At 45.8% G+C, this 15,788-nt stretch overlaps 1 protein-coding gene across 1 annotated transcript; it reads right to left on the reverse strand.

Moving 5' to 3' along the window:
- Window positions 1-65: 65 nt before the first annotated feature.
- On the reverse strand, window positions 66-10,056 carry LOC136478247 (alpha-aminoadipic semialdehyde synthase-like). The gene is made up of 25 exons (XM_066476604.1): window positions 9,932-10,056; window positions 9,542-9,805; window positions 9,358-9,444; window positions 9,139-9,268; window positions 8,712-8,885; window positions 8,020-8,099; window positions 7,682-7,798; window positions 7,235-7,310; window positions 6,669-6,840; window positions 6,262-6,358; window positions 5,641-5,804; window positions 4,793-4,847; window positions 4,543-4,683; window positions 4,034-4,354; window positions 3,753-3,833; window positions 3,482-3,547; window positions 3,245-3,362; window positions 2,945-3,074; window positions 2,674-2,753; window positions 1,915-2,073; window positions 1,573-1,825; window positions 1,270-1,378; window positions 667-828; window positions 488-557; window positions 66-411 (listed from the first exon to the last, which is right to left on the reverse strand). The coding sequence occupies exons 1-25, from the start codon at window positions 9,950-9,952 to the stop codon at window positions 356-358; spliced, it is 3,183 nt and encodes a 1,060-aa protein (XP_066332701.1). The 5' UTR covers window positions 9,953-10,056; the 3' UTR covers window positions 66-355.
- Window positions 10,057-15,788: the final 5,732 nt, after the last annotated feature.

Here is a 15,788-nt window from a genome sequence, read left to right on the forward strand (position 1 = left end):
TGCGAGTCTGATGTGGTCAGTCCGACACGCAATAGTGTTGTGCCATGGTTGGCCGCATTATTACCTAGTATAAGCCAAGTGCCAAGCCAACTGATCGGCATTATTTGATAGGTCTTATATACAGAGGTTTCTTTGCCGGGCATTATTTGAGGAGTCATATATACAGAGGTTTCTCTTACGACAGGTCATATACTATGTGCAAAAGATATATGTACTCAACTATATCATACATTGCAGCCGTTTCACTGTAGCTGCTGCAACTTTCTTTACATTTGATGACCAGCTGAGAGCTGCTAAGGCTGCAGCGCAGCACAGCCACAGCAAGTTGATCCGAACGGACAGTGACTTGGAACTTTCAAATCTCCACTCTCTCAATCAGCTTGATGCCTGACGACTCCAAGATCTCCAATGCTTCACACATGCAAATACACTGAGTCAGTACAGTTGCGCGTGTTCCACAAGGGCAGGCATGAAAACTATAGCACACCTGGAATGTAGATCTCCGGTTGCAGAGGCCTGATCACTCCTTTTGTCTGGACCTTATTCTGTAGCAATAGCTGCAATATAACATGGTTCGAGAGCAAATGAACATACATTATTTTCCATTTTCCTTTTTGGCTTTTATCCTTACTGTTATGCAAGTATAATTGTGGTTAGGTTTACTACCAGGGCCCCTATTGCTGCTGGAACACCAACGGTCAGGGCCATGGCAGTGGTGGATCTGCCATTTTCAACCTTCCCGAACTCCAGTAGCGTCGCTTGGTGCTTTTCGGTGGGTTGCCCGTCTGGGTATTCCACCTCGACTTCGTGGTGGAGCAGTACCATGTCCTGAATTTGCAGGAGCTGTGTCTCAGCAATGGTTATCCGAGGAAGGCTATTGATTCGATTTAATCCATTTTTTTAACATGAAGTAAAAACAGTATGAAATATGGTGGTAGACCAGAGTAAAGAAGTTTGGATTCGCATTAATCATTAAACTGGCAATCTACTGCAAATCTGCTAGGAATCAAAAGTGCATTTTCGTATCTGAGTTTTGTCCCTGTCAAATTTATACAACTGAACTGGTTAAGGCAACTACAAACAATAAATTAGTAAGCTTGAGATTATTGCCACTTTTCTATTACCTTCTTGACTTCTTTTTATGACAATATAAATATAAGGTTGAATCTCTTATGATTTTAGAAAGAAAGATCTGTACTACAGATATTTTAACAGCTACATGCAACACATGAGACATATGACAGGTGCTAAGATAGTATTAAGCCTCACTTGCTCATTGTGGCCATAGGCCATCCTCTGTTCCATTCGTTGGCAGATCACATCAAATGCACTTGAACAACCCTTAGGAATTTGAGTCTCTTCATGTAGTCCCAAGAATCTGCTCGTGTATGATTGTGTTTTGTCAGTTCTAAAATAAAATACAACTACAGCATTCATGTTTCCTGTTTCTATTATCCCTAAATCATTTTTTGCCTGAGGATTCTTTAACATATTAACTTGATGGCATTATTTATATTGCACTACAACAGTTCATAAAAGAAGTGAATTTTGTAGCACGGGATCAGGACTAACTTGATGGTTTTGACTGTCTTAGCAGCTATTTCCTTATCTCTGCAACACCTGAGCTTCGATAGTCTGGCAATCATTTCATCATCATATCCACCAGAGGCTTCGATATCTAAGTCTGTGTTAGTTGTGGAGATATTATTAAGTAGTTCATCAAGGAAACCCTTATATGTTGGACGATTAGTATCTTGCAGCAGTGGATGATTTGCAGCATCAAAGAACCCAATTTTCGACAGGGTTGCCATTATCTCACTAAAACCTGCACATGTGCAGCAAAATGGTGAATGGAAATCAGACTTGCAATGCAAAGCAATGCCTCACTGAAGCAAAAGGTATGCAGATGCTTACCTTCGTAACGAAGAGTAGCCCTGTATATGGTAGATGCTTCTTTGGAGATACCATAAAGGTCTCCATATATCAAGGAATTCCGATTTGGCAAGTGTTCCAGAGCAAAAGCTGGAAGCTCTGGTAGTCTGAGCCTCTTTGCTGATTCAAACAAGTTATGACCTATTGAAGAGGTAAGTAAATCACTCAAGAGCTGTATGGAGTAATCCACTGTTTCAACAGATTATTAGATTACAGGATATGAAATAGATCCAAGTGCTCCGTAACTCCACAGTTTGTTTATTTGTGGACAGAAAACTAATACATGGATAGCGTATAAGTTTGGTCCTCGATACATTAGCGTCCCACCTCTTGAATTGGTACTATTCCTATCAGTGTGTTTACATTTTTTTCTCGACCGTACCATGAGGTACGTATTTCATCAAGAGGAAGTAGAGTTTTTGTGAAAATACAAGCTTTAGTGGTAATCCCGGGATTACCACTATAAAAAACGCAAGAAACAGTTAGAAAGTAGGACTATGAAACGAAAGCATTTGTGACCATTGGAAGAAGTCTCCGCAGGTGCCTGAACCCAGCCAAGTCCCAAAGTCTACGCAGTGTGTTTATATGAGATGTATGTTGTAATTTGTAGCATCTACTTCTCTCTTCAACGATTATGTAAAGCTACTGCCATCATTTTTGAAAAAAAGGGGAACAGGCGAGCAAGCATTTGCTCCTTATTTAGTGTAGCAGGTCAGGAGAAATAAATTGTAACAGACTTACCATCTACATGGATCGTCTCTCCAAGAAATTTGTAGACAGCAGGATTTTTCCCTGCCCGGAGGGCACCAGCTGGGTTCCAACTGAAAAGGAGGAATATAACTATTAGCATTTCAAAAAATTTGCCACGTGAAATATATATATTTTTGAACCAGTCGTGAAATATTTTTTGAATGGATGCCACGTGAAATATTATTGTTAAGAATATCTGGATGTAGAAACCTCATTGTACTACTACTGATAACTGAATTACTTAGAACATGGATACATCTACCTGAATTTATAGGCAAGTGGATTGTTTGCTGCAGCTGGAGATGGCAATCCACCACAGTAAGATGTAAATGCCTTTATTTTTCCCTTTCGAGCACGAGCTTCATCAATCATCTTCATTGACATCAAGTGATCTGCATAACATAAATCAATATACTTAAACTTGTTTCTACAGGAAAATTAACCTATGATGAAAGAGCACTTTCTCTCACTATACACTGCTTTCCCTAATACTTCCATTAATATGTTTTGCATAAGCATTTCATTAAAATGTACACGAGTGACCATTACATTGAGGAAGTACCTATGCCAGGATCTAGGCCCATTTCACAAAGTATAATTACACCTGCACCTTTGGCAGCTTGGCTCAAGTTTGACATGGATTCATCAACATAGCTTGCCGTTACCATGTGCTTCTTGAGCTGTAATAGATGAATTTGTCAGTCAAAGTCCCTCACAATAAATATCACATCAATAATGGTTTAATGCTTCAACAGAGCTCCAAGGATTTTATAAATCACCACGAACATAAGAAGACTACCTCTATGCATACTCTTGCAATGGTAGCATGAAAACTAGTAGGCAGCAAGCTAATTACAACCTCAACCTGCAAGAGGAGCTCGCGTCATTAATCTTCTGGCAAGTTAGTACTGTAATTAACAAATTCAGGGGTACAATTTAAAATATTTTCCCAGAAAGAAAGCACAAATCAACATCCTGATCCACATTGGAGCTATTGCCTAAGCGTGAATGAAGTTGGTTTAAAAAATAATGGGGATCCACTCATATTTAAGTATCAGGATGAAACTTACCTGAGAAACAAGATCTGAAAGGCTTCCAATATCAGAAACATCAAGCTGGGTAGCAGTTGTATTTTCAATACCATCAACTGTCTGCATGTACAGATACAGAGACATGAGAAGATAAAAGGTTAAATTCCACAAATATTGTATACAAGACGACCAAATACACTATTTTTAATTTGGTATTGCTCATTGACGTCCATAAAGCATGTTAATAGCAAATCATGCAAGCAACCAAACAGTACAGAGAAATTGTCAAGAGATGGGGAATGCATCATTGCAAGAATAACCTCTTCTGCATCTTTTTGATACAAAGATGCCACAATAACATGAATTTGATCTGCGTTATGGTCATCAACACCATAGGTACATATGTCTGGGTAAGATGCTAGAAACTCAGCAGCTGGTCGACAAACTCTTCCAGCTCCAAGAATTAAAACCTTTGGCCCTCCTTTATCAACTGTGTCACCAGTTTCACACTCATTGACTTTTCCTATCTTCAGAGCTAATTCAGTTTGTTTCCCAGCATTGTGATCTCCACCATGTTCATTAGCTAGAGAAGTCAAGGAATCAATAATTTTATCCAATGTGGCAGTATCATCTGCTCCTACCTGCAAAAAGGTGTGTATCATATGTTTCAGAAACAAAACAAATTATGGTTGTGTTGACCAGCAGAAGATTTGTTCTTTAAAAAGAAAGGAGGAACTATTCTTCTTTAAAAAGATTTATCCTAATACTTTTTCCAGAGAAGATTTCCATGCTAACTAATTTGAGGTTCAGTATGAAGTTAAATGCTTACTTCAAGCTCTGAGTACGACATATCATCTATGCTTTGTCCAACTTCACATCTAACCAAGTGAAATGAACCTCCAGCTGTCTCAATGATGTCCAAAGCTTCATTTATAAGGAACTTATCAAATAGGTGCCCACTGAGAGATACCTGTTTCATATAATCAACAGTTTTAAAGACAAAAAGCCTAAGTAATTCTGTATTGATCAAATACAAACCATGAATGCACTGGAGTACTAGGAAAATACTATTTGCTAACCAGGGTGCTGTACTTCTTGTCAGGCAATGGATTTGTTTTTGTGGGGGCCAAATCTCTGCAAGAAATAGAATATAACTTTGATAACAACATTAATGACCATTAAAAAGTGGCGATTGGTAAATACTGGTAAGCACACAAAGTGCCATAACGAGAAAACTATGGTTATGTGATGCTAGGGAAAATGCCAAAAAACAATTTATACAACATGAACAACCACTACATAGAGAAGATTCTGAACAAAAAAATTAAAGAAACAGGAATAGGATGGTGTTCAAATTATTGATAACAAAAGACACATGAATCATAGATTCCTTGTCCATTTATTAAAGAGAACCAATAAAAATACTAGTTAGAACAAAGCAGAGTAAAAACTAGGCCACTTAGTCCTCTACAAAACTTGAAGTGTTCTGGTTTACAAGTAGAAATATATAAGTTCAGAAACACATCCATTACCATGCCCAATGGGGCAACACTGTGCAGAGGAATGCAAGGGATGTATTCAAAGTAGGATCCTATACAATAGACTAATTCCACAGCATAAGTATACTCTACCCCCCTTTAAACTCAGCATAAATAAAAACTGTGAGTTTGGAGGATACAAGCATAGCTATGCCATGGTAAAGAAGTCCGTGAACTGAAGCTTTGAAGGAATACAATTTGTAGGGTTGTTTAACAAAATGCTACTCCCCATATTGTAGAGTAACAAGCATAGTACAAAATGCTAAAATAAACCACGTATTTTAACAAGAATATCTATTTAACTGGTTTGCAACTTTATGGATCACATCGTACAACGGAACTATCTGAGAGGAATACAACGGTGAAGAATAGAAGTATTTGAAGCTTACATCATAGTGTTTCTCATTCTTGGGATATATTCATACAACGGAGTTAATCTGCCAGCATGTGCAATGCAAGCTCTTCTCAAGTAGGAAGGCAGTTCTGCCGGTTGCTTCACTGAGGCCAAACTAGGAACAAGTTTAGATAATATGTTTCCGAAATGTTGGGAGGCCTACATGGTTCAAATACAATGGGACAACGGTAAGATCAATGTTCGAGAAAAAATCAGTAAGATCAATGCAGCGAGCTGATGCCTATACAGAATAGCATCTTTGTTGTAGTAAGAAATCTGTTACTCCCTCCATTGTGTTTTTTTGGCGCAACGAGCACTACTACAGATACCAAGATGCCAGCACAGTACACATACAAGAATTAATCTAGCATTGGGTGCCACGCACGTGTCCATTTTGCATGCCACGTCGCTCAAATTGGATGGATTAACTTCCAAATTTAGATGCATGCATGTGTGATACAATTAGCTCTGACCAATCCGATGCAAAGCATGCTTGGTCGCTTCGAGTGCCGTGAAACACAAGTTAATACGTACGCCTCGGTACCTTGCAGCGCCTTATAAATAAGTTTTTTAACAAAGATGCTCAGGTGCCTAAAAAAGAGAATGGAGGGAGTACCTCTTTAGAGAACTCTGTAGGGAGAATGTCAACAGCCAAGCAGATCACTCCGGCACCTTCCATATCATCATGGTATGAATTATTAGAAGGATCATACCTACGGTTGTGTATCCCGTAATTAGTCAGAATCATAACTATAGGAAGAAACTATTAAACAGTAACTGTGATGATTGAGGAAGCAGCCACCAAGAATCTAGGGTGCTGTAAATATCAGAGAATGTTCCACTGAACTACAATACTAGGCAAGGACAGAAGATTTAAGCAAATTGTGCATCCACAACGAATATTCAAAAGAATTAGGGATGTAAGTAATGCCAACACACTTTAGGATATTGTGATGCTACTCATGGGTTATTATAGTTTTTCCAGTTTTAAATTTAAAAATGGAAAATGGAGGAATGCATTACCGGAAGAAAGGCCTCTCTATTGATGTACTCTTGTTGACAAATTCAATGGAACCTCCAATATCACAAGTTATGTCACAGACGCCAACCAAAGGACAACCAGTCTCCATCAGTTGCTGTAACTGATCCATACTCAGTAATGGTGGAAACCTCTTCTCCCAATACATACAGTTTACTGCAGAAACCATGAAGACACAAATTATAGAGTGTGGACAAATATGTCTACTCTAGAAATTTATTACAATGTAGCAGATATTTACTAAATCCCACCATCTTTATATAACAAAAGCCGCAAAGCGATCTTATCATGGACAGAGCTAGTTTTTACCCTAAAACTGTTCTATGCTATACAAAATAATAGTTAGTAATACTGTACTTTCTTAAGAGTATTAACATTAACGGAAACAGAAAGAATTATGTGCCTGAGGTGTATTAAAGATTGCGTCAAAACAAGGTAATACCCATATATGACTGGTCTCGCATGTTCAAAGTTGATAAAAACATGTTCTAGTTGGTTCAAAGAGTACAATGGAACAATTTATGATAAAAGCACTCATCCAAGACCATACCGATGACAGATGCATATGGAGCAATCTTTTCATGAAAAACAGGGGCGTAGTGTTCTGGATGAGCATAATAGTCAGCCTGCAGATTACACAAATTTAAGATTTTTGAGTGAGGCACTGAGGCCATTGAAAAGCTAATGAGGTACTTGTCTAATTAGAAAAATAACTGAAAAATATGGATGCAATTTACTTAAAAATATATTTAAGATATATATATATGTATAAGAAGATGAAGTACATTAGGACATGGTCATTATAACCAAAAAAAAAAGATAGGCACAAAGGCTCCTGATGCACAACCGGTATAATGAGAAGATTGTATCAGGTCATGATGAAATTAAAATGTGGGTATGTGGTAGAATACATCTCTGGAATATAACAAAATGTTGTTATAACTGACCATCAAGGAGAAACTAAAAATCCACTTATGGTTGAAAAGACGTGCATTACTTTGTCAAATTGTCTGGTGGGATCCTTGTGGGAAACCATGTCTCTAGAGGTCACAACACAACCATATAGTTGAAATACTCTCTTGGTCGACTGAGATTGTTTAGACAGATTCCTGGGCTGTAACATTAAAAACAGAGTTAGAGTATAACTAGGTTTGTTAAGAAGCATGCTTACAAATTAAATCAAGTAACAATAGCTAATCCTGCTGGATACAGAAAAAGGAGGTAGAAATTTGATGAATTTCATTTAGGGAAGAGATATTACATAAGAAATTGTTAGTTAAACTAGTTTAGTTGAACTTATGATTTAATGCAAGAGAATGAGTAAAAGTATAATACCTGAGAAATTTCAGGAAGTTTCTCAGCATCAACAAAGGTATGGGGCAATAACTTGAATATCTCCTGTGCGCCCTGAGAGACTGTCACGTTGAAGTTATATATGTCAAGTGTAAGTTTTTTCAGATAAAACCACATCACTAAGGTAGTAAAAATTGAGACGTAGTACCCTAAGGTCTAGTTTTTTCCATTTCCTTTAGAAAGCATGTATATCTATATAACTTTTTGGTCGATGTAATGCTATCAATATCCCCTCTAGTGCCAGCAGGCTTAAGATATTTAGTTTCACAAATCATATTTAACCACAATAATTCAAGGAAATGTCAATGAGTTAAGGTCATTTTGGCCTTGAAAGGAAAGAGTAAGATGTATTTTCTTTGAGCTTGCACTAAAACGACAGGCATATACACCAGCAAAATTCTGTAAACGACATAGTATTTGTGCAATGGCCCAAAAATAGAGATGGAACAGGAGTGATCATAACACCACATGTGCAGTAGAAGAAATGTTTTATGCCCTGAAACCATTAAGATCATGAAATCACCCAATGTTAAAGGACTCAACTCCTAAAGAGGCAAAGCGCGCAAGGCCCCTAATAGATGCATACGCCAAAAACACATGGTTGGACAGTACCCATATAAGGGGCTTCCTATTACAAAAATCAATAAATGGAAATATGTTGACAGCACAATTACCATTTCCAACTCCAGTGAATACAAACACTATCGGACAAATTCCGGATGGAAGTCCGAATGTTGCTATCTCTTCAGCAACGGCAATGACTGCAGCCTTGGCTGCAGCGAGCGAAGGATACATATGAGATTGTCCCAGAGAGAGAAATGGAGTCGAGTATCCAAGGCTCAAATATCCTGAAATTGTAAGGGAAAACCTTAGGCCGCTTGAATGACATACAACACCAAACAGAGACATCTCCAGTCATAGATTGTACTATGAATCAGCAGTTGAATTCATTTTAAATCATTGTAAACAATTACTTGTAAGTTGCAGTGAGCAAATTAACTAGTTCCTATAATAAACCCAGATGGAAAATCCAAGTATCAAAGGCATAATATCATCAAGTAATTGCATGAGCTGATTATTAGTGTTGGTCATCGTACTTACGCTGTCCGAGACCATGTATGAAATCTATCAGGCCAGCTCTACCAGCAAACTTCCCAAATGCTAGCGACCTTTTCCCATCATCTCCAACAATTAGCTCATAATCAAACAAGGACACCCTTTCTTCAAGGATCTGAGAACGTTAGTCAACATTTTAATATTCTACAGAAATGATAATGGCAGTTGACTGAAATGATGAAGGTACAAGCTTATGTTTAATACCTTATCTAACAGTGGCATATTCTCTTTTTGGGCCTTGTGAGTGTGTGAAAAGAAAGTGTACGCTCTATCTGGAAGAATCATCTGCAACTGCTCAAGTGAAGACACCTCCAAGCGTTTCAGAACCATGATGATACTGGTACAGAGCACTGTCCAATAGAGTATCTAACTTAATGAGAAATATGACCTTTGGTTGTTTGATGCCTATAATAAGACCGCACTCTGACAGGTCTTCTGAAATCTCGCATCCTACATCCTCATACTGAGCGTCATGATGTATCCTCTTCGTGCTTGGCTGCACAATAATCCGGTTTACTCGAGCTCCGTTCATCCCTCCTCCGAGCAGAAGGCGAGCACAATGGGAAGGAGTTAATGGTGCCCTCCTTTCCCACATGTTACAAGTCTCAGCAAGAATCCCAACAACTCCATTGCCCACCAAGGTGTCATTGCCCTGTGAGTGGAATTGTAATCAACATAATTAACCTTCCTTTAAAAAAAAATAATTAACCTTCATGTTAAAGAACAAGGTTATCAAACACCGCATGGTTTGTGACAACAAAAGGGTCAGATTACACACCTCAGTAGCAGCAGAACCCATATCGGAGTCCAATTAAGGTGCCACGATCACGGACATGAAATCCACAACTCCTGGAAATGAAGTGAGTTTACACAGTCAGGTCGTTACAGATTTCAAAATCATTAGCCAGATGTTGTCAGGGGAATACAGTTCAAAGACGGCATGGCAATCTGCTACGACAACAAATTATTAGTTGAACTTCGCTCATTCTACTCCATAGTTGCCAGGCGCTGGCTGGCAAAGAAACAAAATAAGCTAGTAATCCAACCAAGTAGCTGTCACAGAGAGTGCAGCATCCTACGATACGAATGAATCAGTCCAAACTCCATAGCAATGAAAGGTTCCAAATCAAGGTTACTAACGGACAAAGAGTGTTAGTCGCTGAATTCTTACTCTTGGTAGTAGCAGAATTCTTACTCTCATTGAGAGAAGATGACACTAGGAGTTGACGCAATTTTCTGGTTTATTTCTCACACAAATGCCATACCAACCTGAGGGGTTGGGGATACATATTTATAGGCTGCTAGCCAGCCAAACATATGCCAAGACGCTAGATGCTAACATGCTGTCCTAAAACAGATGCTGTCCTAGATGTTAAGATGTTGTCCTAGCCAGTCAAGGATGCTGTCCTAGATGCTAAGATGTTGTCCTAGCTAGTCAAGGATGCTGTCCTTGATGGGCAGCAAGACCACCATGTAGCCATAAGGACCATATGCTGCAGCCCCACAAAGACCAGCCAACACAGAGACTTATCCCATCATTCTCCCCCTAAGTCTTGTGCGTCGTCTTGTGGGAAAGTTGAACCATCCCGGTCCTGGAGCAGAGCTCAAGGAACTTCCTTCCAAGAGGCTTGGTAAGCAGGTCCGCAAGCTGGTCCTTGGTGTTGATGTAGCTTGCCTTAATGCTTTCTTCCTCCAAACAGCCTCGGATGAAGTGGTATCTCACCCGGATGTGCTTACTCCGTTCATGAAAAACGGAGTTCTTTGCCAGGGCCAGAGCGGACTTGTTGTCCATCCTAAGCTCCACCGCTCTAGTGTCTCTGCCGAAGAGATCACCAAGCAGTCGAGCGAGCCAGAGCACCTGAGTCGAAGCGGTGGAGGCTGCTATGTACTCGGCCTCGCAGCTGGATAGGGCCACCACCTGCTGCTTGACCGACTGCCAGCTAACGAGGCACTTGTCGAGGAGGAAGAGGATCCCGCTCGTGCTCTTGCTGGTGTCGATGTCGCCGGCGTGGTCGCTGTCGCTGTACCCGACGAAGTGTGCCGCCCCAGGACACCTAGGGTAGTAGAGGCCGTGGTCGAGAGTTCCCGCAACGTAGCGGATGATCCTCTTCACAGCCTACTGATGCTCCGTAGTCGGTCGTTGCATGAACCGACTAACGTAGCCGACGGAGAATGTCAAGTCCGGCCGTGTGTGGGCGAGGTAGCGAAGGCTCCCCACAAGACGCCGGTACTGCGTAGCGTCCACCTCCTCCGTCGTGCTATCGCGGCTCAGCTTCAGCCTCTCTTCTATCGGAGTGAGAGCTGGATTGCAGTTGGTGAGCCCAGCTAGCTCAACGACGCGCTTGGCGTAGGCGATCTGTCGAAGCGTGATCCCAGAGTCATCCTAGTGCACCTCGATTCCCAAGTAAAAATAGAGAGGCCCCAGGTCACTCATCTGGAAGGTGGCCTTCATCTCTTCGTTGAATGGCGCTACCTCCGCATCCTTGGTGCCGGTGATCACCAAGTCGTCGACGTAGACACCCACCAGTAGAGCATTTCCTCCACTGCCCCGTCGGTAGATGGCCGCCTCGTGCGGGCTTTGCTCGAAACCCATCCCCTTTAGCGTGGAATCCAACTTGGCATTCCACGCCCTCGGTGCCTGCCGCAAGTCATAGAGGACCTTGCGCAGGCGGAGCACCTTACTCTCCTTGCCGAGGATCGCAAATCCCGGCGGCTGGTGCACGTAGACCTTCTTCAAGTCGCCGTTAAGGAACACCGACTTGATGTCCATGTGATGAACACGCCAGCCCTTCTGGGCAGCTAGCGCAAGGAGGAGTCGCACGGACTCCATCCGTGCCACGGGAGCAAAGGCGTTGTCGAAGTCGACCCCCTCCTGCTACACGAAACCTCGTGCCACCAAGCGAGCCTTGTGCTTGACGATGGCGTCGGCTTCATCCCTCTTCGGCTTGTACACCCACTTAAGGGTGATCGCGCGGTGGCCACGAGGAAGGTCAGCAAGCTCTCAGGTGCGGTTCTTCTCAATCGCATCCATCTCCAACTGCATCGCGGCGCGCCATGCCGCGTGTCTCTCGGCCTCAGCAAACGACCGAGGCTCGCCGTCATCACACGCAAGGTGCAACTACGCCTCTAGGTCGTGAGGCACCAGTCCCAGCATCGACTGGTCGAGAAGGTTCTCCATCGTACGGTACCGCAATGGCTCGCCATCGTGGTACGCGTCGATGCGCTCCTCATCGTGAGAGAGTGGAGTAGCGAGCTCAACGGGGCTATGCTCGACACAAGTTGGTGTTGGAGTAGACGTGCCCGGAGAGGTGCCTGTCGGTGCTGGAGTGCGTGGTGGTGTTGGAGTAGCAGGCTGTGGTGGAGCCGACGAAGAACTCATCGCAGCTGAGGTCCTAGCTGGAGAGCGTGGTGCTGTCGGAGTAGCAGACGCCAGGGTCGATGGAGGCTCGGGGACTGGGGTAGACGCGCTCGTCGAGGAAGAGCTACCTACTCCCCCAGCTCCCTCGAAGAGAATGTACTCGATAGTGAAATCGTCGTACGTCGGAGCCGAGCCATCGTCCACCGCCTTGTCCCACGCCCATCCTCGCCCTTCATTGAACACAGCGTCGCGCGCCGTGCGCACACGCTGTGTCTTTGGGTCGAGGATGCAGTAGGCCTTCGAGCCCTCCACGTAGCCGATGAACACTCCCGGAGTGCTCCTGTCGTCGAGCTTGCAGATGTAGCCAAGCTCCTTGGCAAACGCGAGGCAGCCGAAGACCCGCAAGTGGGAGACCGCCGGCTTGCGCCCATGCCAAGCCTCGTACGACATCCTGCCGTCGAGCGCCTTGGTAGGCGAGCGGTTTAGGATGTAGACGGCTGACACCACCGCCTCTCCCCAGAAGACAGCCGACATCCTCCTTTGCTTGAGAAGGGCCCGAGCCATCCCCACAACCGTCTGGTTGCGCCGCTCGACGACGTCATTCTGCTGCGGGCTGTACGGCGCGGAGTAGTGGCGCTGAATGCCCTTATCAGCGCAGTACGACGTGAATTCAGCCGTCGTGAATTCGCCGCCGTTGTCGGTGCGCAACACGCGCAGCTTGTGGCCGCACTCCACCTCCGCAGCAGCCTGCGCGCGCTTGATGGCGTCCGCAGCCTCTCCCTTGCTGCCGAGGACCATCACCCACATATAGCGGGAGAGGTCATCGACGAGCAGCAGGAAGTAGCGTCGTCCTCCCGGTGTGGCCGGTGTCACCGGACCACACAAGTCCCCGTGCACAAGCTCGAGCCTCTCCTTGGCTCGAAAGCTCGCCCACTGGGGAAAGAGGAGTCGCCTCTGGTTCGTCAACACACAGACGTCGCAGAGCTACTCCACATGGTCGAGGCTCGGCAGGCCTCGCACCATCTCCGTGGCACTTATCGGTAATGCTCAGGAAGAAAGAAGGGGTCATTTTTTGGTTTTTTGAGCCGCTTCAGGGCCTCGAAGTGAAGGTGCCTGAAGCGCTCGTGCCACTGCCACGCCTCGTCATCCTGACGAGCAGCGAGACAGAGGGGTTGTGCCACCTGCACGTTAAGGACATAGAGTCGATTTGCGCTTCTGGTTACCTTGGCAAGAAGGCGACGACGACGATCCCAAATTCTCATGACTCCATCCTCAACCACCACGCGCGAACCGTTCTCATCTAGCTGTCCTAAGCTGATGATAGAGTTCCTCAACGCGGGGATGTAGTAAACTCCGGTGAGCAGCCTATGCTCACCAGACATGGCGGTGAAGGTGACGGAGCCGACGCCCTTGATCTCCACGTCGGTGGCATCCCCAAATTTGACGGAGCCTCGGACGCTAGAGTCAAGCTCGGTGAAGAACTCCCGTCGACCGGTCATGTGATGGGTGGCGTCGGTGTCGAGGCACCACCCGTCAGTCTTGTCGTTGCCGGAGCCGTCGCCGAGGAGGGCGTGTGCTTTTGGCTCGTCAAGGTGGAGGAGAGCCGCTGCGGCCGGTGCCGCTGGAGGTAGCTCGATGCTTGCATGTGCCATGAATAGAGCCGGCTCCTCCTCCGCCTGTGCGACGTGGGCCAGACCGCGTCGTGGCTGTCGACAGTCCTTGACCCAATGGCCAAGCTGGCCGCAGTTGCGGCAGGTGTCGTCTCGTGTCGGTTTGTGCTTGCCGATGGCGCCGCCCTGGGCGCCTCCGCGGGCATCACCCTCGCCACGTCCTCACGTCCCGACCTGGGCGTCTCTGCGCGCCTTGCCACGCTTGCGGCCGCCTGTCACTGAAGAAGGCTCCCCCTTCTTCCTGTTACCTTGGCAGGCAACCCACTGCTCCCGAGTGAGAAGGAGCTTCCCGCCAGTGGTGATGGCCCCGAGAGAGACTGTGGCTCATCGCTGTCGACGACCTTGAGGTGACCTATCGCCTCCTCGATCGACATCGTGGAGAGATCCAGCAGAGACTCGATCGAGCGAGCCATCTGCTTGTACTTCTCGGGGACGCAGCGGAAGAGCTTTTCGACAACTCTCTCCTCGCCGTAGGTGTCATCGCTGAACTGCACCATCTTCTGCAACAGAGTGTTGAGACGAAGAGCAAAGTCATCAACATCCTCACCTGGCTTGAAGGCCAGGTTCTCCCACTCCTTGCGAAGTGCCTGCAGTGTGGATTTGCGGGCGCGGTCGCTGTCGATGTGTGCCGCAGCAATGGCGTCCTAAGCCTCCTTGGCAGTCCGCTTGTTGGTAAGCGAGAACTGCATCTCGGACGGGACTGCAGCGATGAGGGCATCCAGCGCTCGTCGATCCTGGTCGTAGTCGATGACGCCGTACCGGACTGCCTCCCACATGTGCCGCACCTAGAGCTTTACCCTCATCACCGTAGCCCACTCGACGTAGTTGGTCTTAGTGAGGGTAGGCCACCCACCGCCGGGGCCGACGTCCCTGACAACAGCCTAGAGCCCGTGGTAACCACAGTATCGATCCGGAGAGAGAGAGAGCCACGCAGCCTGTGAAGGCCGCACTCTCCATCGGCCCGTCCGCCATCGTTGCAGTGCGTGCCTTCTCCAGGAGCGCCGCCGGTGCGTCCGTGTCTGTCTGGGCTGCCGCCGCGCTCGTGGGCGTGCGCGGCTGCCCACCGCGCCACCCGCGCTCACGCTGCCTCCCTCCCCAGCAGCTCGAGGTCCGCATCGGCGTTGTCGTCAGCAGAAATGGAGCTGCTGATGCTGCCGCGCAGAACCTCGACCTCTGCTGTCGCCGCACGTGCTACATCCGCCGCCACTTCCGCTTCCGCCTCCGCTGTGGCTACTGCCAGCTCTGTCGCTGCCAGCTTCGATGCCCTTGCCGCCGCCGCAGCGGTCTCTGTCATTGCTCGCTCGCGTTCTTCTGCCGCGGCAAGTTCGGCCTCCTGCCGACGCCGCGTGCTCGAGGCGACCGAGCGCTGAAATTGTCTTGCGGACATGACGCGCTACCAGGGGGCTGCTGCGTGGGGAGATGTCTGCTTCAGAAGAGCTGCGCAGAGGGAGAGGAGCAGGAGTGGTCGGAGCTGCTGCTGCTCCCAGCTGGGGCTGTTGCTAGGCTGGGAAGGTAGATGAGCAGGAGATGCTCAGGCTACAGGATAGTATGGCTCTGATACCATTTGTTAGTCGCTGAATTCTTACTCCTGATAGTAGCAGAATTCT

This window comes from Miscanthus floridulus, chromosome 8 (assembly GCF_019320115.1).
Source record: "Miscanthus floridulus cultivar M001 chromosome 8, ASM1932011v1, whole genome shotgun sequence".
Lineage (NCBI taxonomy): Eukaryota > Viridiplantae > Streptophyta > Magnoliopsida > Poales > Poaceae > Miscanthus > Miscanthus floridulus.

What these genes read in the sequence shown, in the direction of transcription:
- LOC136478247 (XM_066476604.1), bottom strand. Translation starts at nt 9,952, where the DNA reads ATGGGTTCTGCTGCTACTGAG. An exon ending in ATTCACTGGAGTTGGAAATG is followed by an intron (nt 8,100 to 8,711) that starts GTAATTGTGCTG and finishes TCAACGTGACAG; the next exon opens with TCTCTCAGGGCGCACAGGAG. An exon ending in AGAGACGATCCATGTAGATG is followed by an intron (nt 2,074 to 2,673) that starts GTAAGTCTGTTA and finishes CCTCTTCAATAG; the next exon opens with GTCATAACTTGTTTGAATCA.